At 45.1% G+C, this 26,644-nt stretch overlaps 1 protein-coding gene across 2 annotated transcripts in view; it reads left to right on the top strand.

Moving 5' to 3' along the window:
* MUC13 (mucin 13, cell surface associated) overlaps positions 1–15,155 on the top strand; it is a 23,965-nt gene extending 8,810 nt beyond the window's left edge. Inside the window, exons 2-12 of one of the 2 annotated variants that reach the window (XM_017740201.1) lie at positions 590–646; positions 3,580–3,699; positions 4,609–4,715; positions 6,345–6,403; positions 7,769–7,920; positions 9,238–9,363; positions 10,485–10,596; positions 11,678–11,715; positions 12,253–12,340; positions 12,558–12,762; positions 14,098–15,155. In XM_017740201.1, coding sequence (XP_017595690.1) covers positions 590–646; positions 3,580–3,699; positions 4,609–4,715; positions 6,345–6,403; positions 7,769–7,920; positions 9,238–9,363; positions 10,485–10,596; positions 11,678–11,715; positions 12,253–12,340; positions 12,558–12,762; positions 14,098–14,148 — 1,115 coding nt within the window. In that variant the 3' untranslated portion in view covers positions 14,149–15,155. Of the gene's footprint in view, positions 1–589; positions 647–1,555; positions 2,754–3,579; positions 3,700–4,608; positions 4,716–6,344; positions 6,404–7,768; positions 7,921–9,237; positions 9,364–10,484; positions 10,597–11,677; positions 11,716–12,252; positions 12,341–12,557; positions 12,763–14,097 lie in introns of those variants that run through there. The other variant, XM_008638289.2, reaches the window with a different exon arrangement.
* Positions 15,156–26,644: the final 11,489 nt, after the last annotated feature.

Consider the following 26,644-nt stretch of genomic DNA (forward strand, 5'->3'; position numbering starts at 1 on the left):
GTGTGTGGGGGAGTGGAGATGTGCAGGCTGTCCACAGTCTGATGGGCCTGGGGACTGCTGATGATAATGTAGCAGCAGAAGCATTCCTGGAACAGAAATAGTCTGCTGTCAATGTCCACATGAATTTGTTGCAGCACAGCAGTGTGTGTTAGCAAAGGCAGTCATTCTTCCACTGCTCTGGAAGAGTAGAGAGGGAGTTTTAAATGATGCTCCAGTAGTGCTGAGCCCAGGGGCTGTGTGCTCGTGGATGGGATGCCTCAGAGCCTGCCCTGGCAGCCAGTGTGGCAGGGAGAAATGTGTGTGCCTACAACTCAGAGTAAGTCACCGGGAGGAGAAAGGCAGGGAGGGCACAACCCTGCTGCTGGTAAGGAGGAGGAGTGCAAGAGCAGGGTGTGAGAGAAGGATTATGAGAGAAAAAATAACACCGATGGCACACGAGGCCTGGGGACAGACAAAAGGCAGGGTAAGGCTGCCCAGAGGTGTGGCTGCTCAGCCACACACAGGTGCCCCCACACTTATCTGCTCATAAATTGTCCTGCATGCAAAGGATTCTCCAGTGCTGACATCTCTCTTCTTTTCCCATCATCAGAAAACACTGCTACAACATCTTCTACCACTCCCGTGCCGACAACGACAAACACTGCAGGTAAGGGGCAGCGCCCTCAGGTTTCCCATTCTGGGGACAGCTTGGAGTAACCAAGTCCCAGGGAACACTACAGATACCCAAGCACAGAGGCGTTTCCCTGCCAGGGTTTCCTTGAATTCTTTTCCCATGGGAGGCAAAGGTTTCCAGGTCATGGCTGTGAATAACTTCCACTCTTCCCTCTTCCCATGCTGGTCTTTGTTGTAAAGAGGATGTGTTGGGGAAGATTTGAGGTTGCTCTGTTTTATTTGGTGTCTTTGACACCTGAACCAGTTTGGGATACAAGAAGATCCATGCAAAGAGGTGCCCAAGGCAAGCACATTACTGAGCCCTGCAGGGAGTTGTTCCTAAGGTTGTTGGAGCATGGGCAGGGAGGGATCTGAGGCACAACTCAGCATGGAGGGCGCAGGGGCCATGGCCGGGGACCACAGAGCAGATCCTCCTTGTTGTCCTCCAGGCCCAGCTTGAGACTGGGGAGCCCCATCCAGGAGGGTCAAAGCTCCTGCTGGCATCACCCTGAGGAGGGGCAGCCCAACCAGTCCCTCCGTTCTTCCTCCACAGTGGGCTTGCACGAGCACATCCCTCCTGCCAGCACTCACTTCCCATCACGATTGCCCAGCATTGTGAAAGACCGTGTGCCTCTGACTTTCACCCAAATGATCCTGGGCAGAAGACCACAGTGTGTGGGGGAGTGGAGAGGTGCAGGCTGTCCACAGTCTGATGGCACCCCTGAGGTGCTCTGGCTGCTGTCCCTGACTGTGTGCTGCCTTGGGCATGTGACGGGATATTTGCTGCACAGAGACACATATGTGCCTGTGGCTGAGAAAGCTGTAGCCAGGAGAACAGCTGTGCTGGGGGCAATATGGTGCCTCTGTGGATGTGTGCTCAAGTCCTGGGCGTTGTCACTTCCCATCACGATTGCCCAGCATTGTGAAAGACCGTGTGCCTCTGACTTTCACCCAAATGATCCTGGGCAGAAGACCACAGTGTGTGGGGGAGTGGAGATGTGCAGGCTGTCCACAGTCTGATGGCACCCCTGAGGTGCTCTGGCTGCTGTCCCTGACTGTGTGCTGCCTTGGGCATGTGACGGGATATTTGCTGCACAGAGACACATATGTGCCTGTGGCTGAGAAAGCTGTAGCCAGGAGAACAGCTGTGCTGGGGGCAATATGGTGCCTCTGTGGATGTGTGCTCAAGTCCTGGGCGTTGGGGACAAGGGGTCATGGACACGTCAGATGACACAGGCATCTCAGCCAGGGAGAGCCTAGAGGCTGGGCAGGGGTGCTCAGAGCTTTGACTGCTCAGCCCCACAAGGATCCACCACACTTACCTGCTCAGAGGTTGTTTTGCACTCACAGAGTTCCCCAAGGCTTTTCCAGCACAGTGGTAAGCAGTGCTGTCATGTCTCTTCTTTTCCCTTCATCTGAAAATGGTACTGTAAATGCAACGGCTCCTGGCACAACATTGACACCAACCTCAGAAGCTTCAAGCAAGGAGCAAAAAATGCTCAGGCAGCATTTTCTAGGGACAGCTTGGAGTAACCAAGTCCCAGGGAGCTCTGTAGCCCCCTCAGATATGGAGTTCCCCTGCCTTGCTGCAAGTTCTTCTTCCAGAGGAGACTAAGCTGCCCAGATCGTTGCCATGAATACCCCTCCAGTCTTCCCTCTCCCTGCTGGCCTTTCCTGCAAGGAGAATGTATTGAGGAAGATGAGAGGAGGCTGCTCCTTTTGTGCTCGGTGCCGTTTCCTCCTTCACCAGGCAGGGATGCAAGAGGATCCCTGCAAAGAGGGGCCCAGGTCAGCCCTGCCCTGACCCTGCAGGGAGTTGTGCCTGAGGCTGTTGGAGCACGGGCACGGAGGGAGCTGGGGCACACCCCGGTGTGGGGCTGGGCCTGGGGACCGTGCCTAGGGGACCGTGCGTGTGTCTGTCCCAGGAGCTCTCCATACCCCACCATCCTCCATCCCAGTAGGGCCTTCCAGAGTAGGTAATGTTTCCCCATTTAACGCTATATCTCCCTGCCACTCTTCCCTGCTGGCCCTTGCTGCAAGTGGAATGTGTTTGGAAGAGTTCACAGTTGTTGTTGCTTTCTGCTTGGGATCTTTCTCATCAGGTAAAAAAAACTTTGCTTCACTAGGTTCTCTGGAAAAATATTTGGAGATGAACCTTATAGGGAATGAAAATTCATTAAATGTTTTTATTTTTTGGGTTATGAATGAGAATTCCCATTTTTTCCCCATTTCACAGAAAATGCCTCATCTATGAGAATGTACTCATGGAGTGAATTGTAAAAAAACAGGCAGGGTGAAAACCAGAATTTTATGTCTTAGAGCAGAACTGTAATTACCATCCTATATATAACATGTATTGAAATATAACTTTTAAGTACTTATTAACCACTTAAATTATGTATAGAAATAAAATACATGCTCTAAAGCCTTTACAGAATATATATAATTATCTGAGAAAATATGCTATGATGATTAACTTTGAAGCCTTCATTTTATTAATGTGTCTGCAGTAAAGAACCCTGCCATGACACTGTCATAAAGCAAGTATGTGCCAGTGCAGTATTAAAGAGACACTGTTGTAGTCTGCCTTTTTCTAACAGTCACTGTTTTTGGCAACCCTTGGTATACTTTCTTTCTTTGATTTGGTTTTAGCTGTATTAAGTAGAGCTGAACTGTGAGTGCTCAATATGACAGATAATGAATTTCAGCCATATTCTGTGTCCTCTGGATTGTGTAGGAAAAACAGTTACTGTACATTAAACAAGATATAGCTGTGTGCTCTACAATTGCATCCATACTCTCTAAAACATTCCTGGTAGAGTCCTTTAGCAGAATCATGTGAACTATTCAATATATGAATTACTTTATATATGAACTGGCTATTGCAGAAATTCACAGAAACCCTAACATCAATGTCTTTCATCTTAGTGGACTTCTGCCGTGAATATCCTTGTGGAAGAAATTTGGCTACATGCATTTCCTTACAAAGCAACTATACCTGTGAGTGCCAATATGGATTCTACTACAGTGATAAGAATTGTTACAGAGGTGAGTTGCAGAAGGACATCAATGCTTTTAGTTACCTGCTCAGGTGAATTTTGCTTCCCATCTCTCTTTTTTTCGTGTTATAATTGAAAACACAATCAGTCTGGGAAAGTGACTGCTGATCGATTCCTTGCTTTGCAGACAGCCACTCCTACAATGACCTAGATTGCTATCTCACAAAACAGTGACACCCAAAGAGGTTAATGTTCTAGGAAGAGAAGGAGAATTATCTGTCAGGGGTGCTGGAGATTAAAAAGAGTGAAAAGCAGGAAAAAATGCAAGTGTCAACCTAACATCAATATGAATGGCCATGATTTAAAAAGGTCCAGACTCATGAAGACCTCTGATCAACCAGATTGATTTTCCCCATTGCTAAACACTCATCAGAGTCCTGTTGAAATGCATTTCTGAAATGCTTCTGAAGGCCAAGCATGTGAGCAAATGGGGCTGTTTATTTAAGTGTCAGGAAGCAGTTGTTCTCAAATTTACTTTTGAGGCTTAAGAATCAGGTCAATTCTGAATTACTTTCCCTATAAACCACAGTGAACCACATTAGCTGCTTAATAGCTGCAAATTTGGAGTCCTTAATATACATATTTTCTCACTAAATTCTGTAACACCTCTCAGAGAGTCTTGTAGCTTCAGGCCATGCTGATAGTTTAATGTTATTCAGTTTCATAATCAGGACAGTCTGGTTGGTCCCAGGATCCTGCCTTCTTCCCTGGTAGCCAAAGTACATCCCCCATTGTGACTGCATTGATTTCTCCTCTACTGATCCCTCCCATACATGAAAAATAGCAGTGATTTTTTTTTTTCTGCATTGTATTTCCCCATCCCTGAAGGCTGGCGACCTCTAAGGTGAAACTTGACTTTCTTGAATTCTCTCTAATTTACACTCTCTGTTCTTTCCAGGGCAAGTATACCCAGCAACCATTGGAGTGAGTGCATCTTACAGTGATAGTCTTCAAACAGTAAATTCCACGGAGTATGAGCAGCTGTTCAACAATGTAGCAGCATTTGTGAGTGACGATGGTTTTTTCCCCCCATATATTTGATGCTATACTGGATGTCATGCAGACAGGGAGGACACACACTGTCTTTAATGTGAGGCCTAGAAAAGTTCCACTCTACTAGAGATCTACTTCTTTCAAAGAATGCTTCACATTAGTTTGGACCTATTTATAAAAGACTTGAACTCTGCCCTCACATGAGCACATGCATGGCTCTTGCTGAAGTGAAGGGAATCCCTGAAGTAATATCTGCATTTTTAGTTCCACTTCTATTCTGGGGAGCTCTCACATAAATTGCTTCTGCATCTTTCACCATTTCCTCTCCAGAAACAATGGGGCTGAGTGAAGTTTTCCAGCCACTGAGTTTCTGATCTCTGCTATTTGCTGAAGGCTCAATAATACTCAGTGGTATGAGTAAAAATGAAAAATTTTAACTTTTTAAAAGAAAATTATCAGTTCCACACAGCACAAACTTTTCAGAATGGCTGTCCAGCTGTGTCTAAATACCGAATAATAAGCCTCTTTCAATAATCTACCAGTATTAGTATTTTAATGTTATTAGTGAAATGGATACTGCACATTTTTTATAATTCTATGATTATACATAAAATCTGGTAATAGAGTCCCTGGAGAAATAAGATGAACAGTTTGATTTATACTGCCATGTTGAAACAGTGGATTTGGTCTTTTCTCTTTCTGGCAGTAAGGAAGAAGAGACACAAAGCTCTACCAGACATCTGATCAAAAAATATTCACCAGATATTAATCAGGAATCATCAAAAATGGCTATCAATTTCTGCATGTTATTATATTGCTTCCTATGAATGTTGTATCAGAAAGTACAAAAAGTTGTTCCTCCAGAATGTTAAAAAATAATTTCCTCAATTTTTTTGTCCAGCATTTTTTCATGATAAGGCTACAGGAGAGCATCATATGTAGGATTAAAATAGATACATAATAGAATGCAAAAGTGAAAATAGCATAGAAAATAATTAGAATTTTATTACAAAGAAATATGGATAGTATATCTTTCATTTCAGTTGAATTAGAAATCTTATCCTCTTCTCATGGTGTGTCCAGCTTGTGTGGCAGCTGAAGGCAGCTGCCTCCACTGGTTGTTCCCTGCTTCACATAGGATGAGGGAGAGCAGTGACTTTTCTTCTGATCCTGTTCAGCTCCCAATGCTTTCATCAGTGCTTCTTCCCACAAGATCAACCAAGCCCTGACGATCCCCCTTCACTGCCTCTCAGGAACATGTGCCATTTGTGAGGAGGTCGACTTCTTCCTCTTCCCTCTACTTGTACAGATTGGTGCTGTGGAGATGCTCTCCTAAGCAATGAGTTTGCAAGGGAGTATCTGTAACTATCAGCCAGTTAACCCTAATACACTGCCTGACATTCATTCTCCATCCTTCCACTGCCCTCCCATGCTCCCTGTTCTTCCATAATCTACAGCACCACCCCACTGTTACTCTTCTGCAATATCTTTCCTGGTGGATTTAACACATTACCTTACTTTATTTATGCCTATAGTAGCATATTCTGTATTAAAGCTTTACAGCAGAAGCCTCAATGGTTCATGTGATTTTAGTCTATGTTTCTGCTTGCCTTGAACTCCAATTTTTTTTCTTTTTAATAGTTTGAGAAGGCCTTCCACAATCTAACAGGCTACATACAAACTGTCATCGTGAAAATTCAGTAAGTTTGCCAGTTTGTTTTTTGCTCAGTACATGCTTCCCACATACCTCATTTTAATCTGTTTCCCATGAAGTACTCAGTTCAATAAAAGATATGAGTTCAGCTCAGAATGCTTCCCCTTAAAGGAGGGATGCTGGCCCCATTTTTACCCCAATATGTCTGTGAAATGGGCTGGCTAAGGCAGCTCCACACTGGATGTCCTGCTTTTACTACCATGTAGGATACAGCACTGTGCTGTAACTAGCAGTCCCTGTGTTATCTGACATGTCTGAAATTCTAAGTTAACTTTGAGGTTCCTATGACCACTGGGAGTGCTACCCAGCTTGGAGTCCTAGTTTAATTTAAAAAACGCCCTCGTTACAGGAGGGATAGAAAATGCATTTTATTGTGAATTTGTTGGTGTCTCCTGATGGCAGGTTGAGCAAAGATGTTACTGAATGGGTTGTGGTGACTGTAGCTGTGGGCATAGGTCCCTTGCTGGTCTAGGTAGACCCTGTCAGATGTCCCTCTCTTTCCATCCCCATCTGTTACAGGTTACTGTCCCCAGAGCTCTGCCAGCTTCTCTGTATTCCCTAACCCACATCAAGCAAAACCTGGCATGCTAGCACACACCAGCGTGTGCACTTTCAGTGCACCCCAGGGATTAAGCAGCTAAGTAGTGTTGTTCTAACAGAGTTGTGGGGGCAGTAACTTCCAGCTAAGCAGTTGTGACATGGGGCACTGTAACACCTCAAGGAACTACAGCAATCTGCCACTTAAGGATATTTGTGTGCATATCCTGGCAGCATGAGGTTTAGCTGAAGAACAGGGAAGTCACTGCTGTTCTCCACCTCACGCCAGGGAGGTTGCTGTGAGCTGAACCCAACCCAGCTGGTGTGCAGTTGGCACAGATATCTCTACATTGCAGAGACCCTTCTGCATTCATTGTGGCCATACCCTGAATTATCCTCACCACACTTCAGGGTGTGTTCTCCACATCGTGCCTGGTTGACACCACAGGCTGATGGAAGCACGTGAAAGTTGGGGTCTAACAGATGAGGTTCTCCACACTACAGCTGGCTTGAAGTTAACCCAGTTACAAAATGTCAGTTGTGTGTCAGCAGCACACAAAGGAACAATGTTGTTAGCATTAAATCCAGCAGCTACCTATTTACAGCTGGACCCACTGGGAAGATGGCTGGTAATGTATTCCTGAGCAAGATTTACACTCATTTTCAGGTCTCTTGGCAACTACCTATGTTATGGGAAGAAAGAAGCTAGGGGAAAGAGGGAGATTTGGCAGAAATTTTCTCTTGTCTTTGCATCTAGCTTGCCATTCATATGGACTATGTGAAACTTCAACATGGTGCTATCTGTCCTTTTCAGACCTTCAAAAGAAAGCAGAAATTCTGCTCCAGTGAATGTAACAGTGACAAACCTGTTCACGTGGAACTCAACTGTAAATGAGGCCTCAGTTAATTCTGCAGTACAACATGCAATAAACAGTGGAGGAGAGTCATATGTCCGTACTTACGAAGGTATGTAACTCCTTACTAGGGAAGTAACTAATCAGCAGAAACAGAGGTTCTTAAAACCTGGTTGGAAGATTTCTGTGGGCATAGAAGCTCATCAAATCATAAGCCTTGCTGATTTTAAGGACCTGAATGTTCAATCTTGATAATTTTGAAGATTCAACCATTCAGTGCTAGGGTCTTTTGTCTTATTAAGGCTTTCTACTTCCTATGTAAAGAAGAAAAGGAGAATATTTATTCTGTGGTAAGCAATGACATGGCAGTTTTAACTTGCTGATTGTTAGGTAGTGGGAAAATTCTGGATAAAATATATACAGCGATAGATTGTGCTTCTGAGAATAAGCCAGTATTTTACTGGCAAAATAGGATGAAAGTCTCTTTAGACTTCTTCCATAATAAGCCATGGTAATTGAAACAAGGCCTCACTGATTAGCTGCTAAGTGATTCGTTGATCTAAACCAGTAAAGTCTTGCATTACTAAGAGTGTAATACTGGGAGAAAGATTTTCTAATTAAAATAAGATTTTTTTCTCTCTCTCTTTTTTTTTTTTAATATAAGTTCCTATTTTGAAATCAGCTTTCTCAAAAGGCATAGCTAATAATTAAGAGTCCATTTCATGGCTTAAAGCCTGAGTTTGGTCTCTGAAGGTGACTGTATCTGCCTCAGTCATGACGTTTCCTATGTGCTGATCCTAAGCATGAGGAGGAAATAGAAAACCTCTGAGAGCTCCCAAGGCACCAGTGCAGTCACATCCCTCTATAGCATGCCATGCACTGAGGTCTTGAAACCATTCCCACCACAAGGACATGGATCTAAAGAGCAACACATTGGGCAAACAGAATACTAATGCTACTCATGAAATGAGCTGCATGCCCATAAATGTTTATATCTCTCTAGAACTATATGGGATCTAGGTCTCACAGTTCAGTTGTAGAAAAAAACTAAGAGAATAGTTTTCTCTTTCTCTATAGTTTTCTCTGTAGGGTTTTTTTTTTCAAGGTGAGTCAGAAAGTCAGTGTTCAGAATATGAACTTACAGGCAGAATGTCCCTTTTCATAGACTGGAGCCAGGAAGGTTTGGAAGCAGTTGTAGGAGGCTGAGAAACAGAAGGTCAGAAGATGTGATGGAAACAGGACCTTAATTGGTAAAGAGCAAGGGGAAACAATGGGCTGGTCCAAAAGTCTGCAATATTGATGTCCCAGGAAAAGGACTTATAATTTTTTCTCTTTAGAATTACTAAATAATTTATTTATGATTTACTGGGCAAGTGCACTGCTTTCTATGAAAAGGTATTCAGGTTTGCTCCCTGTTTCTCTTTTAAAGAGGCAACATCTTGTGCTATTTATCAATGTGATACTCAAACCACGGTGTGTGAAGGGGGCATGTTTCCAGAATGCAAATGCAAACCTGGTTTAGAAAAGACAGAATGGGATGATCGTTCTTGTTCAGGTAAGAACCTTGCTGCTTTTTCTATCCCTGAAAGGCTGACCTGCTTTTTCCCTCTCTCAGTTCCTTTTTGAGAAGGGTGCTGGGCAAATGTGCTGACCTCTAAAAATCAGGGAATGTGCATCCTGTGAAGACAGCCATAGAAATACATCCTCATGTTTCACTTTGAACAAATCTATAATTTTTATTCCAGTAGAATAAATTACTAAAACTTGATAAAATCATCACTGAAACCAGTGAGTAGGCAAGTCTTTGAAAGCATTGTTAGACTCCTGGTAAGAACTGAAACATAAACAGGTAAAGGATGGAACAGATTGAATCCTATACTCACAGCTTTCTCTGCTAGGACATATTTTGGGAATAAATTCTACATGTTACTTGAAGGCAGCTGACAGAACTGGAAGTCTCATGATGCATTACATGTTAAGGCTGTGTTAAGGCTCTCTTCCTTGCTTATAATTCTAGGTTTGCATTACCCGGATTTAGACAGGTTTTTGTGAGAAGAATGATTTCTGTCATTTTTGGGACCTGTTAGTTGTTGGGGTTTTATTTATTTTCTTGTTTTGAGTTCTTTTAGTGAGTGCTCTGTTTATATTTTTAGCTACCCTCCAAAGCCCTGTGATTTACCTAATTTTCTTCTAAATACCTTACTTTTTTCTTATGGAAACTAAAATTTTCACACTACAGAAGGAAAAAAAATATTTAAGATTTTAAGAAAAACAAAAAACCCCTCAAAAATCAATGATAAAGCTATGAAAGCTGGCTACAATAAATCCCAGTGAGATGTGATCCGGTGTAGGCCTTTGTGACCCCCATGCCTGTCTAAAACTGATACAGTTTGCCATACAAATCATCTGCTGTGAGATCAAACTGCAGGCCATTGCTTGCCTATGTAAGATGCAGCCTAGCCAGATTTCTTTTTTGATGAAGTTGGATGGTTTTAAACACAGCCTGTTTACTTCTGATTTTGTGATTTTATATTTCAGTTTTTGTTTTGCATAGGTACAGTCCTAAAAAAGCCATTCTGATGATTTAAAGCACAAGAAAGGGGTGTGTGTGTTTCCAGAGCAATAAAATAATCTTTTATCTGCAATTCACTCATGTTTTTCTCCCTGAAAATACAGCTTGCAGTAAAAACTGTACTGCAGAGGCACACAAGTACTGCGTAAAAGAAAATATGGGTCCAGTATGCAGATGTATGACTAACTTTAAACAGGAGGATGGAAACTGTGTGGCGTGAGTACTCAGGTTTTTACTGCATTCCTGTGTTGTAGGCAAAGGTAGGGGAGAAGAACATCTACTACAGGGTCAGCTGCAATCCAGAAGAATGGGCTGCAGCTACGAGAATCAGAGAGGTGCCCAAGGGGGAGAGCAGGTGGACAAACTCCCGTGGTGTCACAAGTTGTGGCATTTTCATTCCTTGGCATTAGTCTTTTGTGTGCACTCATAACACCTCAGAGGAAAGTCAAAGAGAGCCAAGGTTCACCCGTGAGTCAGTGAAGAAGATAAAGTACTTCACCACCACATAAACACAAACTACTCCTGCAGAGTGGCTGAGCCATGGGGACTGCTGTGCTGAAGTGTTTAGTAAGCAACAGGCATCAGAGCAAGATGTGCCTCCAATCCCTGGAATGTTTCCACTTGTATCAGTGGGGACTGTTTCCTGGTAACTTTCAGACCTATGTTATTCCCTCCTGGTTTTCTCCTGAGGGTGTTTCTGTCAGCTCAGGATCAGGACAGAACAGTGGTGTTTGCTGGTGAAGCCGAGTGAGTGACTGGTTGTGCTCCACTCTGGTGGATAAGCAGAGAGATTCACTCCCCATATCCATTAATTCAGCTCTTTTTGTAGCTATTACTGCTGCAAATTGAAAATTTCTTACCATAAAGTTGATATATTTTAAATATATGGAACTACTGTGGGAGGAAGATAAAGACTTGCCAGTCCTTATAGACCTTATACTGAGCTCTTTGTTAAAGACATTGCATGGCAGTTCCAAGTGGCTCAGAGGTGCAGGGCTTAGTTCTTTAGAAAAATTAGGTCCTTTCAACATTTTTCAGACTAAGAACCTGAAACTTTGAGTGCTGAGATCACCAATCACTCCGAAAATCTCAGATTGTTTCACTCTAATGGAAGTAAATAATTCAATAGTAAGATAGGATTAAAGAGGAAACCTGTAATGAACACACTTTGTGGAGAAATTGCTGATAAAAAGGGGGAATATGCTATTGTTTTGTGATCATAGAATGGTTTGGATTAAAAGGGACCCTAAAGATCATATTTGCTTTCTTTCCTCTTTTTCTTTTTTCTCTTCTGTAGTTGTCCAGTGGGCTACTCTGGGGAGGCTTGCAGTGACAGTAAGTATAAGAATTTCTGATTTTTAATTATGGTGTTGAAGAATACCTAGTAATGCTTAATCTGTCTGAGAGAACAAAAAAGTAGTAGCCTTTAGGGGTGCCACCATTCCACATTTATTGAAGGAAAATGTTAGAAATAAAAAGTGAAATTTCTCTGTTGCCTTATGTGCCTAGGGCATGGGAAGAGCCTAAGTGACACCTAACTGCGTCATTTAGCATCAATACTAGCTTAGACAACCCCTGCACCCTCCCAGTTGTTCCTACACCTCACCTATAACTATGTGTAAAACCATTCAGTGCATAGCATTAGGAACTAGAGCTGAGGTCAAAATAGCCATCCAGAAGAGATGGTCTTCAATGCAGATCCTTAATTTACATCTTTCTGTGTCCACAAAATGTTGTAAGCGCCAGGAGCCTGGGAATAAATTCCTCCCTTCCTCCCCTCCTCCCTTCCTTCCCCTTGTTTTTCAATATTCACTGTGAGTTTTCAATTGATCAACTGACACATTTCTTGTTTGCTGTGTTTTTTCCCCCCAGATACTGAACTCATCCTTATAATCGTGGGCACAGTGTTTGGAGCCATTATCCTGAGTTTAGTGATAGCAGTCTCTATTATTTCAGTCAGGTAAGAATATTTCTTACAGTTGAATAGGAACTGCATTGCTGTGTGTTCATAAAAAGGGTTTTGCGCTAGGTATGCTATAAAAATCTGTTGCATGCTTCAGGATGGGACTGAGCATTCAAAATAAGGTGGGAGTGGGCAACCAATAAGTTGGACTTAATAAGGACGGCACACTAAATAGTCTTTTAAAATCTCCTTTGTTCTTTCATTTCCTCTGAAGAGCAAAAGGAAAACGAAATCCAGAGAAGAGGAGCCTGATACAGCCAGAGTATTCCAACACAAATAGATCTGATGACAGACCGGGCATGTTCCCCAGGGTCCAGACCACTTCTGGCCATGCAAACCCAGGATATCAGTCAAACAACCCCTATGAGATGCGTTCCACAAATAGAGGTCATTTTCCAGAGAGGGATTATGATGATTTGGTAAGTGTTTCACATAGTCCTGTGGGAATGGAATTCCTGAGCGGTGGCGTTGTGGGCTGCAGACACTGTTGGAACCTCAGCTCCCCTCTTTACATCCTCCCTTGGTCTAGAAGGCCAAAGTGCTATAAAGGCATCCAAACAACTGTAGCTGCAGCTGAAAAAAATTCCCTTAATACAGAAATTTGCCTTAGAACAGAGATCAGCCCTCATAAAGACCTTTCTAAGCCCCAGTAGTCATCCTTGAGCCACAGGAGGGATATGTGAAAAGCAAGGGTCCAAGCAAGTGCTTGGCTGCCCAGTGGTCTGCTGTGTCGTAGGATATTTGCCTGCACTGACCAAACTCAGCCCTTAGCACAGGTGTGCCTGCAAGTATCACAGGCTGCTACCACCTGAGCTTCTTTTAGGCTATTGTAGAGTCAACAGGTGCTGCAGTGGCACCTCCCAGCTGCAGGCTCCTGCAAGATTCACAGTCTGTTTAAGCTGGGACAGATGCCCAGGGGGTTGTGTCCTCCCACCCAGCTGCTGCTGCCTTGTTCACAGCAAAAGCCTCAGCAGCTGCTGCAGCATTGCAGAGGGGAAAGGTGTGAAGTGCCGTGAATAATCTAGAACAGCTTTTGCACTGCTGTAGCCCAGGGGAGCCTGGACAGCAGAAGTGTGTCATTACCTGGAAGGAATGTTCTAAAAAAAAAAAAAAAACCCTGTTTTATCCTTGAATTCTGCAAGGGAGCCCTGGCGAACGCAACGACTTCTGGTCTGCTGTGTCGTAGGATATTTGCCTGCACTGACCAAACTCAGCCCTCAGCACAGGTGTGCCTGCAAGTATCACAGGCTGCTACCACCTGAGCTTCTTTTAGGCTATTGTAGAGTCAACAGGTGCTGCAGTGGCACCTCCCAGCTGCAGGCTCCTGCAAGATTCACAGTCTGTTTAAGCTGGGACAGATGCCCAGGGGGTTGTGTCCTCCCACCCAGCTGCTGCTGCCTTGTTCACAGCAAAAGCCTCAGCAGCTGCTGCAGCATTGCAGAGGGGAAAGGTGTGAAGTGCCGTGAATAATCTAGAACAGCTTTTGCACTGCTGTAGCCCAGGGGAGCCTGGTCAGCAGAAGTGTGTAATTCCCTGGAAGGAATGTTCTAAAAAAAAAAAAAAAAGCCTGTTTTATCCTTGAATTCTGCAAGGGAGCCCTGGAGGAAGCAGAGGCTTGATATTAGCTCAGTTTGGGTTAATAACACCAAGGTTATGGGATTGATCTCTGTATGGGCCATTCATGCAAGTGTTGGACTTGATGATCCTTGTGACTCCTTATTTCTCTTCTTTTCTTGTCTAAAAATTCTCTGTAGTACGAAATATCACGGGAGCCTAGGGGCTTTAGGATGCAGAGCAGATATTGAGCAACCAGAGCAGTAGAAGGATGGACAACCACCACAACACTGGCTCAAGAGCAAAGAGTTTCACAGCCTCTCACCAATGCAGTTACTTCAGCAGAAGAGACAACAACGTCCTTAACCCCAGATTCTCTCAAGATTTCCTAGAGGAAGACTCCTGCTTGAAAGAGATCATGGACAATTTTGAAATAAGGGAAAAATGTAAGAGAGTAGGGAGAAGAAGAGAACTTCTTTTAAAAGAACTAATGTGCTCCAATAAACATTAGACTTCTTCAATGAGGACAGTACATTGGCAAGAGAGTGAATGCAGACAAGATAAAGGATTTTAACCCTGCTGGTTTTCAGTTCTTCTGGAAGATGGTCCAGGCAATATATGTGATGCTGAAAAAGTGTCAGTACCCAGAACTTTGCTTGGATTTGTGCTCACTCAGTTTGAACTATGGCTTTGGGCAGATGGAAACTGTTTTTCATGAGAACCTGACCTGTTTCACTTTACTGTATCAATACAGGTTTTTTCACCCTCCTCAACCCCCAAATATTTCCCATCTGAAAGCATTCTGTTCAGATCTCTGCTGATCTGTGTTGTGTGAGACAATGGGACTTGTCTGACCTTTTCCACAGCCTTCCTTCCCAATACAATGACAAGATACAATATCTTCTAACAAACACTATTCTTCTTCATCTTGCAAAACTGCATCGATTTTACATTTTTAGCTCCTGTGGAAAGTGTTAGCATTTTTTTTTCTCTTGCAGTTTTTATGTTTGAATGATCATAAGCTTGGTGTTTGGGGTTTTTTAAATTTCTTACATAAATCTGTCTGTAAAAGAATTTACATTTTAGTGTATTTTACTGAGTGTGCATCATCTGTTGACTGGCATTAACATTATACTTATAAAAAATACTTATATTCACATATATGTACATATATTTATAGATTACAATCATTTAAAGCATCGTTTAATTCTGTTCTATTTTGTGGTTTGGTTTTTATATAAGCAGATTAAGTTTTCCTATTAAACATTATTTTTTCTCAGTACCAAGGCTTTCTTATATTCCTCCCAGTGATGTGTTTTGGTTTTTTTTAAACTCCAGAGACTATTTTATGTTAAAATTTGTGCAGAGTTTAGACACAAGTGTGCACAGACTAGTTACATCAGCACATCAGCACCCAGCTTTCACTCGGAAGTTCAGAAATGTTATTAAGTATTACAGAAGCTAAAATGTTTATTGTTGTGAGACTGGCACCAATATTCAGTGGTTGCTTTTGGTGGTAGCTGGGTAGTCAGTGCAGCTGGGTTTCCTTTGAAAATGCTGGACAAGCTGCTCTGTCTGATGGCAGCTGTTAATGGCCCAGATGAAAAACAAAAGTGTCTTTCAGTTTAAATGACAAGTTTGGGGGTCAGTGGTAGAGAACACTGTATGTGGCTGCAGAGGTGACCAGGATGTCTATGCAGATGCTTGTTTCCAGTGCTCTCTGTGACCAAAACCAGCTCCCACTTGCCAGTTAAGTGATTGAAAGCTGAGAACTAAACAGTCCTGATCTTTCTCATGTGGCTTCTGTAGCAAAAGAAGGTAGGCCCTGCTTTCTCAGAAGTAGCCTGGTGAGAAAAGGTGCTATTTTCTCCCTGTTGTTTTTCTGAGGTTTCACTGTTTCTTCCTTCCAGTTCACTCCTGTCCCCTTTGCTGCTGTCACCTGGCTGCACAGCATCTGCCACTGGCAGGGTCTGTAAGAGCCCAGGTTCTGGTGGCCTCAGCCAACCCCACCATCTGTGTGCATCTCAGCATGCTCAGCATGGCTCCATGGGAGCAGGGCTAGCTGGATTTAACTGCTCATGATACCTTGTTCAAAGGATGGGGAGGGATTTGGTCTTATTTTCTTGACTTTTCCTCTGAGAGTACTCACCTGTGAGGAGCAAAGCAAGGCACAGTGTTTACACTTAAGAAGAGGTAGAGAGACCCATTCTTCCTCCAGTTAGAAAAGCCCTGCAAACTGGATGAGCTCTGCCCCCCCTTTAATGTGTGACCCCCCATGCCTGCTGCTCCCTTCTTTTTCTTTGAGCCCTGTGTGTCTCCACAACAACCTGGGTGAAGGAGATGCTCATAGCTTCTAATCCTTCTGCTCAGTCCTTTCCTTTCCCCCTTTTCTCTGACTTTTCAGCACAGGAAAAGGTTCTGCTGTCTGTAGCGCTCTGTTTAACCCATGCAGGCTCCATCTGGGGAAGTTTGCGTGGGCTGAGACACTGGAAAATGGATGGGATAAAGGCAGAAACTGTCCAAAAGTCATGAAGCTCAGCTTCATTCAGCTGGCTACTTTTGTTTGGGTACCTCCTCCTCCCTATCTTTGTATGGCAGACTGAAACTTAGGCTTACATGGAGCTGAATAAAAAGGTTTTTCTATATCAACAGTAACAGCCCACTGGAATGGTCATCGTGGTCTTTCACTGAGGTAAATTGTCTGGATCCATGCATAAAATACATGCAAATAGTAACCTGCTACAGAGGCATGTGGAAAGGCTTTTAAGTGTTATCTCCTGTTCTTTTACAAAGCAATAGAGTTTGGAAATGCAGCTGAAGGCTGAACGAGAAATGAAACTTTAATGCAGTAAAACTATATTGAGGGTGTGATATCCCAACATGTTCTATCACTGGTAATAAAAGCAGCAAAAATAGTCAGGTGTTTGCATCATTTAACTGCAGAGGAATTTTCATTGCTCTAATTCAAAGCTAATTTCTGCAACTGCAGCCAGTTCTCATTTAGCCCGTGCTGGGGAGCGGCTATCAGATACCACTGTGAGCCTGCTCCTTTTTAGCATTTCAAAGGCTGCTACAGGGCTTTTATCTGGACTGGAATTCTGTACCGAAAGGGCAAACTCCCAGATATTTCACTTCTGTTTGTCGATTAGCAACGTGTGACTCTTCTGGGAAATGTGATCATGGAAAATAGCTTTTTGTCGTGTTTTATGACTGCTCCCTCTTGACTCATGCTTTGTTTCAGCTGCCTATCCTTCAAAATCCAAGTAGGCATAGGAAAGGCAGCTGAGTTGGACCCTCACTGTCAGTGTGAGTGTGGACATGCCTGCAGGCAGGCTGAGAGGCTCCAGGGATCTGCCACAAATCATTTTGCACCCTGGGTTCTCCCATCCATCTTCTCCCTTGAGGTGCAGTGTGTCCTTGAGAAGCAGAGTATCCTGCTGGCACATGACCCGTGGAGGAGGTGGGAAGTTGCTGCCACTCAAGTCTGCCACCTACTTTTATCCTAGACCAAAAGTCACTCTGGAGAGTGTAATTGCTTGGCCTGTCTGCACAGGCTGTGCTAAACAGTGCTAAAGGAACTGGGACAGAGGTTTGCCTGGTTATAACACATACTTGCTTGGGAATATTGGGATAGCTTCAATCACGTGCCATTCTCCATCTATTAGGATATACCCAAACACATTCAAGCAATGTGGGGTGAGAGGGGAGGGGCATGGTAGGTGCTGAGGATGGCAGTGGGATAAGAACCTGGGTCTGGGCAGCTGCCTGAGAGGAGCTGCACCTCAGGAATGTAATGGGATGGCAGGGTAAGAATGGGTGGGGTGATCAGGCCTGCTGCTGTTAGCACTGCTTATACCTGAAACCAGTCTCAAAACTGAGCCCTAAACCTCTGCATCCACACATTCCCCAGCAAAGCCCAGCATCCAAACTTGCACATGAAAGCAGCACCTTTCAGGCCTGAAAGCAGGAAGTGCTTTGCATTTTTTCTGATTGCCTGTTGGAGCAAGCCACCCCTTGTTTCCTTTAGGAGACTGTTTTTTCATAGGTCCTGCATGTGATGTGCCAAGCTGAAGGCATAAACAAGAAAAAGTGAACAATGAAGGTAAGACACCACTGCAGACCAAGGGGCTTGGCTTTTCACTTCTTGTGTACCTTGAGTTTGATGGCTGGCTGTTTTCAAGGTGAATGACAGCACTCCTTCCAACAGGAGGGACAGGGGTAAGGGAAAAGGAGCCTCTCCTCTAGCAAGAAGTGCTCACCTCCTCAGTAGGAATGGCTTCCCAGCAGAAACCCCTGGTATGGAGAGCATTTAGGGAAACACAGGTGAGGGTTGAAGGGATTCGGGCAGGTGTCCTGGTGAACATGGCTGTTCCTAGCTGGTTTTGGGGAGACCACCTCAGCTTCATCCCAGGCTCAGGAGGGTGACTGGGTACAACCCAGAGACAGAGGATCCTGCTGGTAATTTGTGGTTCAATAACCCACAATCTACAGCAAGGCAAGCATAGCGCTGCCTCATCTGTCCCTCCTGTGAGAGGAGGACTGACATTTGTCAAGTTTGGCAACTGCAAAGTCATCAGTTGCTATTTTATCCAAATTTCCCATCCTTCAGCCTTTTAGCCCAGTAATGTTTCAAAGGCATGTCTGGTGTTGTGGGAGGGATGGAGTAGCTTTGCTTACTAAGGGTTCCCAGCAGGACTAAACTGACCTCTCCCACGTTTTGGGGTGTGAGCTGAAAACACTGATTTTTATAGCAACTTGTCAAAAAAATCCCCAAACCCACACTAAAAGCCCAAAGTGGTCTAAGAACAAAGAAACCCATAAAACATGTCAGGTCACAATTAAACAGGAAAGAAACAGGGCTAAAAATAAGAATCCGTAAATTGCTTTGCCAAGGATGCTCTAGCTGCTGATAAAAGGCTCTTTAAATATACCAAAGCCACAAAGGCAGCTAGGAAATCAGTAGGAATGCTGACAACAAGGGTACAAAAGTGGCAGATGGGGAGGATGATGTAGCAGAGAAAGTCAGTGAGTGATAACTTTGTGGCTGCTTTTTCAGCTGAAGCTGTTGGGGAGCTTCCCCTGTCTGCCAGTCTGCAGTGGATCAGCTGGAAGAGCTGGAGAAATTGGAAGGAGAAAGGCAATACGGTAAAGAGCTAACAGGAGTAAAGGAAAAGTAAGTGAAGTAACTTTCACTGAAGTAAAAGGAGGGGTGAAGTCAAATAGAAAAAGTGGTTGTTAACAAGGGACTGGGCCTAGGCACTGATCCTGGGGACCCAAAGGAGCAGCACAGCCCAGTGGTGCAGGTGTGGGGGGCTGTGGTGCCCAGCTGTGTTCCCAGGCATAGTCAGCACATCACACACCCCCTGCAGACTCACTGAGGTGCACTGAGCCATCACTGATGGGTTTCCAAAGCCTTTGACTCAGGGTGGCAGCCAAACACCCACCACGATCTGGGGGTACACAGTGCTAAAGAAGGTCAGCGTAAAGCAGACAGAAAAAACCCTACAGGCACAGTTGGTGAACATGCTATCACAGGATGCTGTGGTTGCTGTATCTGCAGGTACAAAAAGAGACTAGGCAAATTCAAGGGTGCAAATGCATCTTTGAGAGATGGACCCCCAAACAAAAGGATGAGAAAGTGGGGGTGCTGGAGGAAGGGGCTGTAGAAGAAGCTGGGGCCCCAAGACAGTCTGTCCTGTTGCACTCTCTGGAGCAGAGCCTGGGGCTGGATGAACATCCTGGACCAGAGGGACATTTCTCAGCTTCTGAATGCATTGACCTGCTTTATTCAACAGCAGCACGGACTGGAAGATGATGGCTGTGGCACGTACAGAGTGGGTCTCGTATGCCCTAGTTATGCCCAGGCTGTTTATAGAACAGAGGCAGGGTAAGGTGCTGTACATGAGGCTCTGCTGTTTCTGTAAAAACAGCCTCATAAAAGAAACAAAGGGGAAATGTCACAAGCAGATAACTGAAAAAATGAAAAATGCTTCTTGCTTTTGAGTCTGGAAGGTGCTGCCGTGATTCACACACAGAGGAACCTCTGGAGAGCAAAGTCGATTCCTCCCCTCTCCGGGAGAAGCAAACCGGTATCAACAGCCCCCATTCTCCCTCTCCTGGTGGAAGCAAAACATCTTGTAAAGGAGCTATGCCTCACCTGCTTCTCACTGTTCCCAATTCCCTGGACCATGTCTCCAAGCCCCAGGCAGTGTCCCCCCAGAGCACCCACTAAGATGGGTGACATCAAGGGGAGCAGAGAGAAAACATCTGCCCAGCTGGTGGCCCAAACATGGCAGAGGGAAATCTCCTCAGGGAACTTGGAGACTTGCAGGGTCAGATAAAGTGAAAAAAGGAAAACAGAGCACTGAGAAGAATAAAAAATATTGCTCAGAACTCCAGAGATGGCTGTGGAGGGAAGCAACATTGCTTTTGGTGGGCATCTATGGCAACCAAGAATTTTCTTCCTTTTTTATTCTGCCTGTTCTGAAACTCTAATACCACTGGTAGCACTCTGAGGGCCATTTGTCCCAGCTGTTTTCCCAGTTAGGTCATTGTTTGGCAGCCAATTTTCAAAGGTGATACTAACGTCTTCCCAGAATAACATCTATCACATCTTGGTGGGTGGGAGGGCAAGAAAAGCCCCCAGCCCTCCTGAGAGAGCTCTCCTTGACCCACCCTGGTGGCAGCCTGTCCCATGCTCACAGACATGAGCCTGGTTAAACATTAGGGAATCTCTGCCTCTCCTTTAGTCACAGATGTCTGGATGTAGCTGGGGAAAGAAAGTCTGCTCTATAAATGAGACTTTGGGGGGAAAAAAGGCTTTCTCTCAAGTTTTTTTAACCATAGAGATCTTTATAGGGTAAATCAGCCAAAAGTTAAAAGAAGAAATGTTTCATATCTGGAACAGTCAATGAATTCAAGAGGTCATTATAGTGCTAAGGTTCCTAATCCCCTCTCAAGCAGAGGAATGTTTAAATTGGTGAGAAACAGGGGTCAAGTCCAGGCAAGTATTTCAGTGCCTAACTTGTACTGACATTAATGGGAATAGGGGTCTCTGGGGAGGAATTGTGGACCTGGGCCTGTATATCATTCCTATAAATGAAACAGGGCTTGTGTTGCACATGTGTAACAGTACATTATTATTCTTTTCAAAGCAAGGTCTTTCCTTGTAGACTCTTTAGCATTTCTCAACTGTTTTGTCCCTCCAAGATTGGTGTGAACAGATTCTGCAGCAAGCTCATGCTGGGCAAAACCCACTTGCCAGAAACATTAACAGAAAACCCAGAGTCCAGTGATTTATTTCAGATAGTGATTAAATAGCCAGGTGTCAGCTGTGATTTGAAAAAGCCGCACGGGGCATTGTGAGGTCCAAACTGCACGGATCCAGGTGAATTCCTTGGAAACCCATTTGTACCTCCAGAGCACTCTGCTCGCCCAGGTGCTTAGGACTGGAGATTTTACTCCATTCAGTGGGAATTTTGCCAGAGATCCGAGTGGAGCCAAGCCTAGCTGGCTCTACCTGCTGACATTTAAAATCATATTTAATGATGCTTCCCCTACATGCAGGCATACAAAGGCAATCTCTTTGGGCTCTCTGGTTGTAAGAAACTCTCTGCTAGAGGCATCTAGCATTTACTCCCGGCTTTTGCGGCTCTCCCGGAGCGCTAACCAAAGCGGGACCAGTTTATGTGAGGCAAGATGTGCAGGAAGACAGCATATTTCTCAACACGCCTCGCAGGGTGCTGGGGACGGACCCTCGGGCTGTCCAACCCTCCTCCTGCTCCCTCTTCTGTGCCACCGGGCAGAGTCCCTGGCCACAAGATGGAGCTGGCTCTTTGCAGTTGCCGGATAAGGCACCCCAAAGGCAAAACCTTTTAATGAGCACGCTTTTCTTGGGGCTAACCATTAACAGACACACAGGCAGGTTTCCACGGAGCTGCTAATTTTTAACCCTCTCCTGTGTCCCAGCCTTGTGCATCCCCACGCCCACCCCTCTGAGGGCGCATTACTTAACTCTGGGGATTGGGGCATATTTTTTGGGATGGGTCATGGCTGGAGGTATCCATGACCCTTTCAGTCCAGCACATCAGTAAGCCCCTCCTGTAAATAGCCTCTCAGGCAGCCAAGTGCCTCCCAGCCTGCTCCAGGGACTGTAGGGATACCAAAACTTGGCCAGATTTGGTCTGGCTGCTTCATCATCTCTGTCTCAACTTCTTTTACCACAGAGGCATGAGGAAAGTCTCCCCCTTGTACCTCCCTCACTTTCCAGCCCAGCAGCTTCAGGCATGGACTAGCTCAGAGACTTATTCTGAACTCTGCCTTTTTTTCATCTATTAGAGGGTCAAAACTTGGCAAAATGACTTTAGGTGCCGTTCTCTGCTTCCCAGAAGTGTTGCAGTGCTGCTCTTCAGCAGGTCAGGAGTTGTTTAGGAGTAGTGTTGCTCTTGAGTATCTGAGAACAGAGGTTGGTCCTTAGATGGTAAAAATATCTGTTTTTATGGCAGACAGCAGCAATATGCGGTGCATCTTTAGCCAGAGAATAGAAATAGGATTAAATTTATTATTGTAATTTTTGGCATGTGGTAGTTGCCTATTACTAACAAGGATTTTGTGTGAATTGTATTTTTTTTATAGCTTCCTTGGAAAAAGCAGGAGACAAACTTTTTCCATGGCAGTGGAAACCCCAGCAGCCTGGTCTGTGGGCTCACTTGTGTGAGGAGGTGGCGTGGGGATGGCAAAGCTGCACGGTGCCCACAGCTTGTGTCTCTGTCCCACCCTATTTCTCATCATGGCACAGCCAGGAGGAACAGGCAATCAGCACAATGAGGACCTGGAAAGGAAAATGAAATATTTTCCTAAAACAAGAACTGTTTGTAACACGGTGCAGGTTTGCAAGGTTCAAAGGAGTTTGCCTTTTATTTCACATCCCTGATCCTACTCCCCAGTTTGACCCCAGTTCTCCTAAAACTCCTTTTTATTAAAACCATAAATCAGCCCAGCTTTTTCACCATCTGAATTCCAGTTTGGCCATCCTTTGTTGCATGTAGAGTTGCTTGGACCAAAGGACTGAGGGATGTTCAGGACCTGCTGTGCACCAGTGGTACCTGAGACCGGGCTGCACCTGGATTACTCCTCCAGCCATCTGACTCCTGGAAACAGGTAATCTTAGATGTCTTAGCTGGTCTTTCTTGCACACTAGAGAGCTGTGCCTGGGATCCTGAACTTACTGCAAATACGGTGGTTGAATGAGTTATACCAAATAATGTGGCTGTAATGAGTGACATCCAGACAGATGATGTTTCTTCCAGCTGGAGCTGCTAGGAAGTAGCAAACCTAAACTTATGCCACAGAGTCTAGAAATGGGAGAAAGTCAGAGATGTCCCAGGATTTTGCTGCTGGAGAGTGGCAGTACTTTGTGAAACACTAATGCAGAGGTTGTAGAGGTGGAGCTTCACCCTGAAACAGGCTGTGGCTTTGTGCAAGGGCCTGGGAGCTGCTCAGACTGGTGCAGAGAGAGGAAAGAGTCACAACTGAAAATCCAGAACCTCTTCAGTGCCATGTCAGACATCTAGATGTGACTCAGATGCTTTTATCCACCCTTTCTGCCCCAAGGAAGATATGATAATGAAAACCTATCTGTAGAACACTCGGAGTGTCTCAGATAAATGATTTATTAGTTTTAACTGATGATAAAAGAGCCAAAGAACCAACTTATAATTACATCACTTTCAAATCCATGCCCAGGTCAGATACCCTGGGTTTATGTCATACTTTAACCACAGGTTAAAATGTAAGTGATAAGAAAGTGAACATAAAGATCAGCCCTTTCCAGACGGGAACTTTCCTCTCTCTGTTACAGCAGAACTGTGCAGTGATACTGAAAACCCAAGTCCAAGGGCCTCTGTGGCACCTAAGTACTTGGAGAAGCCTGAGGGATCTCAGTCTCATGGGCTATGTGATCCTCAAGAACGGCATTTTCTAGACAGCAGACATGATGGTCAAGAGAGAAAAGACCCAGGCAATGGTGATGGCTGCTCCTGGAGATCAAGGGAGACTTTGTTGTAGGTCATCCTGTCAAGATCCTGAGGACACAGAGCCCTTCTTTCAGTTCTCATCCCAAAATTTTGGTGCTGCCTCAAACTCATCTTCTACTGAGTATATAAAAATCTTGTTAAGACATGGGCACTAAAAGCCTTTTTTCTCAATCCCTTATTGAGAAAATAAGGGAATCCAGGAGGAAGATCAAGGAGTTATCTGGTTTCATACATGGAGACAAACTTTTTTGGGGGCTTCTACTGCTACCCCATCCCTGACTCCAGAAAAACAGCCAGGACACATTGGTCCAGCACCCTTGTCACCAGCAAGCAGGAAGGATTCATACCACCACCTTCTTTATGCACCTAATTTCAGGCCACATATTACCACTGCTCATGCCTCATTTCTTGGTCTGTGGCCAGCCTCAGGGAGCACAAGGCTGCTTGCTTGCTCTGGGGCCGAGCTGCCCACCTCATGTTCAATCACCACAAATTCTCCCTCTTGGTGTTACAGCTGCTTGTTTGGCCATTTGTGCAATTACATCCTTTTGCTGCTGTGTATGGGGCAAGAGAACAGCACCAGCTTCAGAGAAGGATATTAACACTCTTCTCATCAGGGAAGCCACAGCACGTCCTCCCCTGCGGCTCCAGGGGTCTTTTCCTGTACACACCACACTGTGGTCTGTTGGTCAGTGGTGTTATACTGGGGTAAGATAAACAGCCTGTGACTCTGTGGGACCTTCAAAGGATTTGGCTTGAAAAACATGATGACTGATAGCAGATGCTGAGCACTGACAACATCTTAATGCTCAAAAATTGCATAGTAGCAGCTCCTGACCTTCCCCCTTCTCATGGGGGTTTTTCATGGGGGCTGTGGGATGAGGACAGCCTGGGCAAGGTGGGCACCAGGTGCTTGTGCCAGTGCCCAGTGCCTGCAGAAAGCAAGAGCTCGGCCTCAGCTGAGCCCAGCTAAATATAACCAGTGACTGGCGAGCTCCTACGCCTCGCCTGGCTCTGGTCCTGCTGCAATACATTCCTTCTGAAAGTACTGCCCACTTCCTCAAGCCCTCTTCCCTGCTCCTTGAGATGCCACAGCTGAGTCTCTGAAGGTGGTTTCCTTCCCTCTGAGTAGTTTCTTCACCCCATGCCCCTGCTTTTCCTTTTCCCCCCTTGCTCATTCACACTCGCCCCTGTGCATCTGCTCCTTCACCCAGTGCTCCCAGGGCAGCTTGACAAGACTCAGGGATAAGGGATGAGGGTCTCCCTGCTCCTACAACCAGGAATAGTTTAAAGCTCTCAAACATTAGTCTATCCATGGATATTTGTAGTTGTAGTTGTGTCTTGGGGTACTTGGGCACGGCCAGAAGATCCAAGGAGCAACTTCTAGGTCTACACAAGGCTCCTCTGGGCAGTAAGGCTCATATTGGGTACTTTACCTTTTGCAAGTGCAGGATCTGCATTTAATTTTTTTTTTCCCACAGGAATATTAAAAAGTACACCACAGAGGAACAACCTGCATCAAAGTCTCTTCATACCACATCTTGCATTTCCAGGTCAGCCCAACATGGTCAGTATTAATTTTATTATTAATAAAGGGTGACAGCATACACCTTATTATGTGTTTGGGATAACAGGGAAGGCTGACACTGTCCCTTTCCCCACACACAGCCAACAGCTCGAGGGCAGCTTTTAGGTTACTGCCTGTCCCACATACCACACTCCTACCATGGGAGCAGTTTTGATGAGGCATTTAGTGATATTTTTGCACTGGTTGCAAGCAGTATGGCTGTGATGCTCCTACAGCCACACCAGGACTTGGTTTGATTTAGCAGCAGCGGGACAGTTAAAATGTTACAACTTTTGTAGTTGTGTATTTCCTAAAACAACAAATAGTCACTTTAAACCCAAACCTGGTTTATCCTGGGGGGTATGAAGAGGTTGAAGAAATCAGCGAGGTTTGTGAAAGCAGTGTAGGAAATCAGTGAAAGCCAGGGGAAATTTTGGCAGGTGGCATTACAGTTAATCACTTCTGTCTGAGAACAGCAACACAACACATGTGTTTTAAGCAAAATCTGATGGTGAAATCTAGTAGACACGAGGGTGCCATGAAGGTCTGCAGGTCAGGGATAGGTTACCTGTTACTACAAATTGCTTTTAAAATCAGTGATCAGCTCTAGGGATGATTTGTGTTTTATTTTAAAAGCAGAAGAATACAGAAAGCTCTCCAGCAACGCAAACACGATCATAAACCCGATGCTTCCTTTCGATCTGAAGTGTTGATGTCCCAAGCGGTGGGGGCGTGGACCGTGCCAAAAAGCCGTCAGGCAGTGAGCGCAGCGCTGCCCGGGTGCCCTGGCTCAAGGAGCCCTTCAGTAAATGGACACAGTCTGTTTGCACAGAGAAAATCCCTGAAGCAGGAAAATGCCACGTAAGAGCAGGCATTGACCCGTGGGGAATGAGTGCAAGCCCCGCTGTGAGCGGGAGAGGCGGGCGCGCATTCTTCGCGTGCACATTCTGTGGGTGCATCTGTGTGTGTGCCTGTGTGTCCCCGCACGCCGTGCGTGTCTGGCTGTGGCCAGCTGTCTGTCCGGGTGCATGTGCATCTTGCCTGGGCCGCCTCCGAAGGACGGCACGCGAGGCGGCGTCTCCCCTTGCGGGGGGAGAGCCCCAGCCTTGGAGGGAAACGCAGCAGCGCCGCTAATCGGGATTTGCG

The sequence above is a fragment of the Corvus brachyrhynchos genome, unplaced genomic scaffold, assembly GCF_000691975.1.
Source record: "Corvus brachyrhynchos isolate BGI_N302 unplaced genomic scaffold, ASM69197v1 scaffold126, whole genome shotgun sequence".
Classification (NCBI taxonomy): domain Eukaryota; kingdom Metazoa; phylum Chordata; class Aves; order Passeriformes; family Corvidae; genus Corvus; species Corvus brachyrhynchos.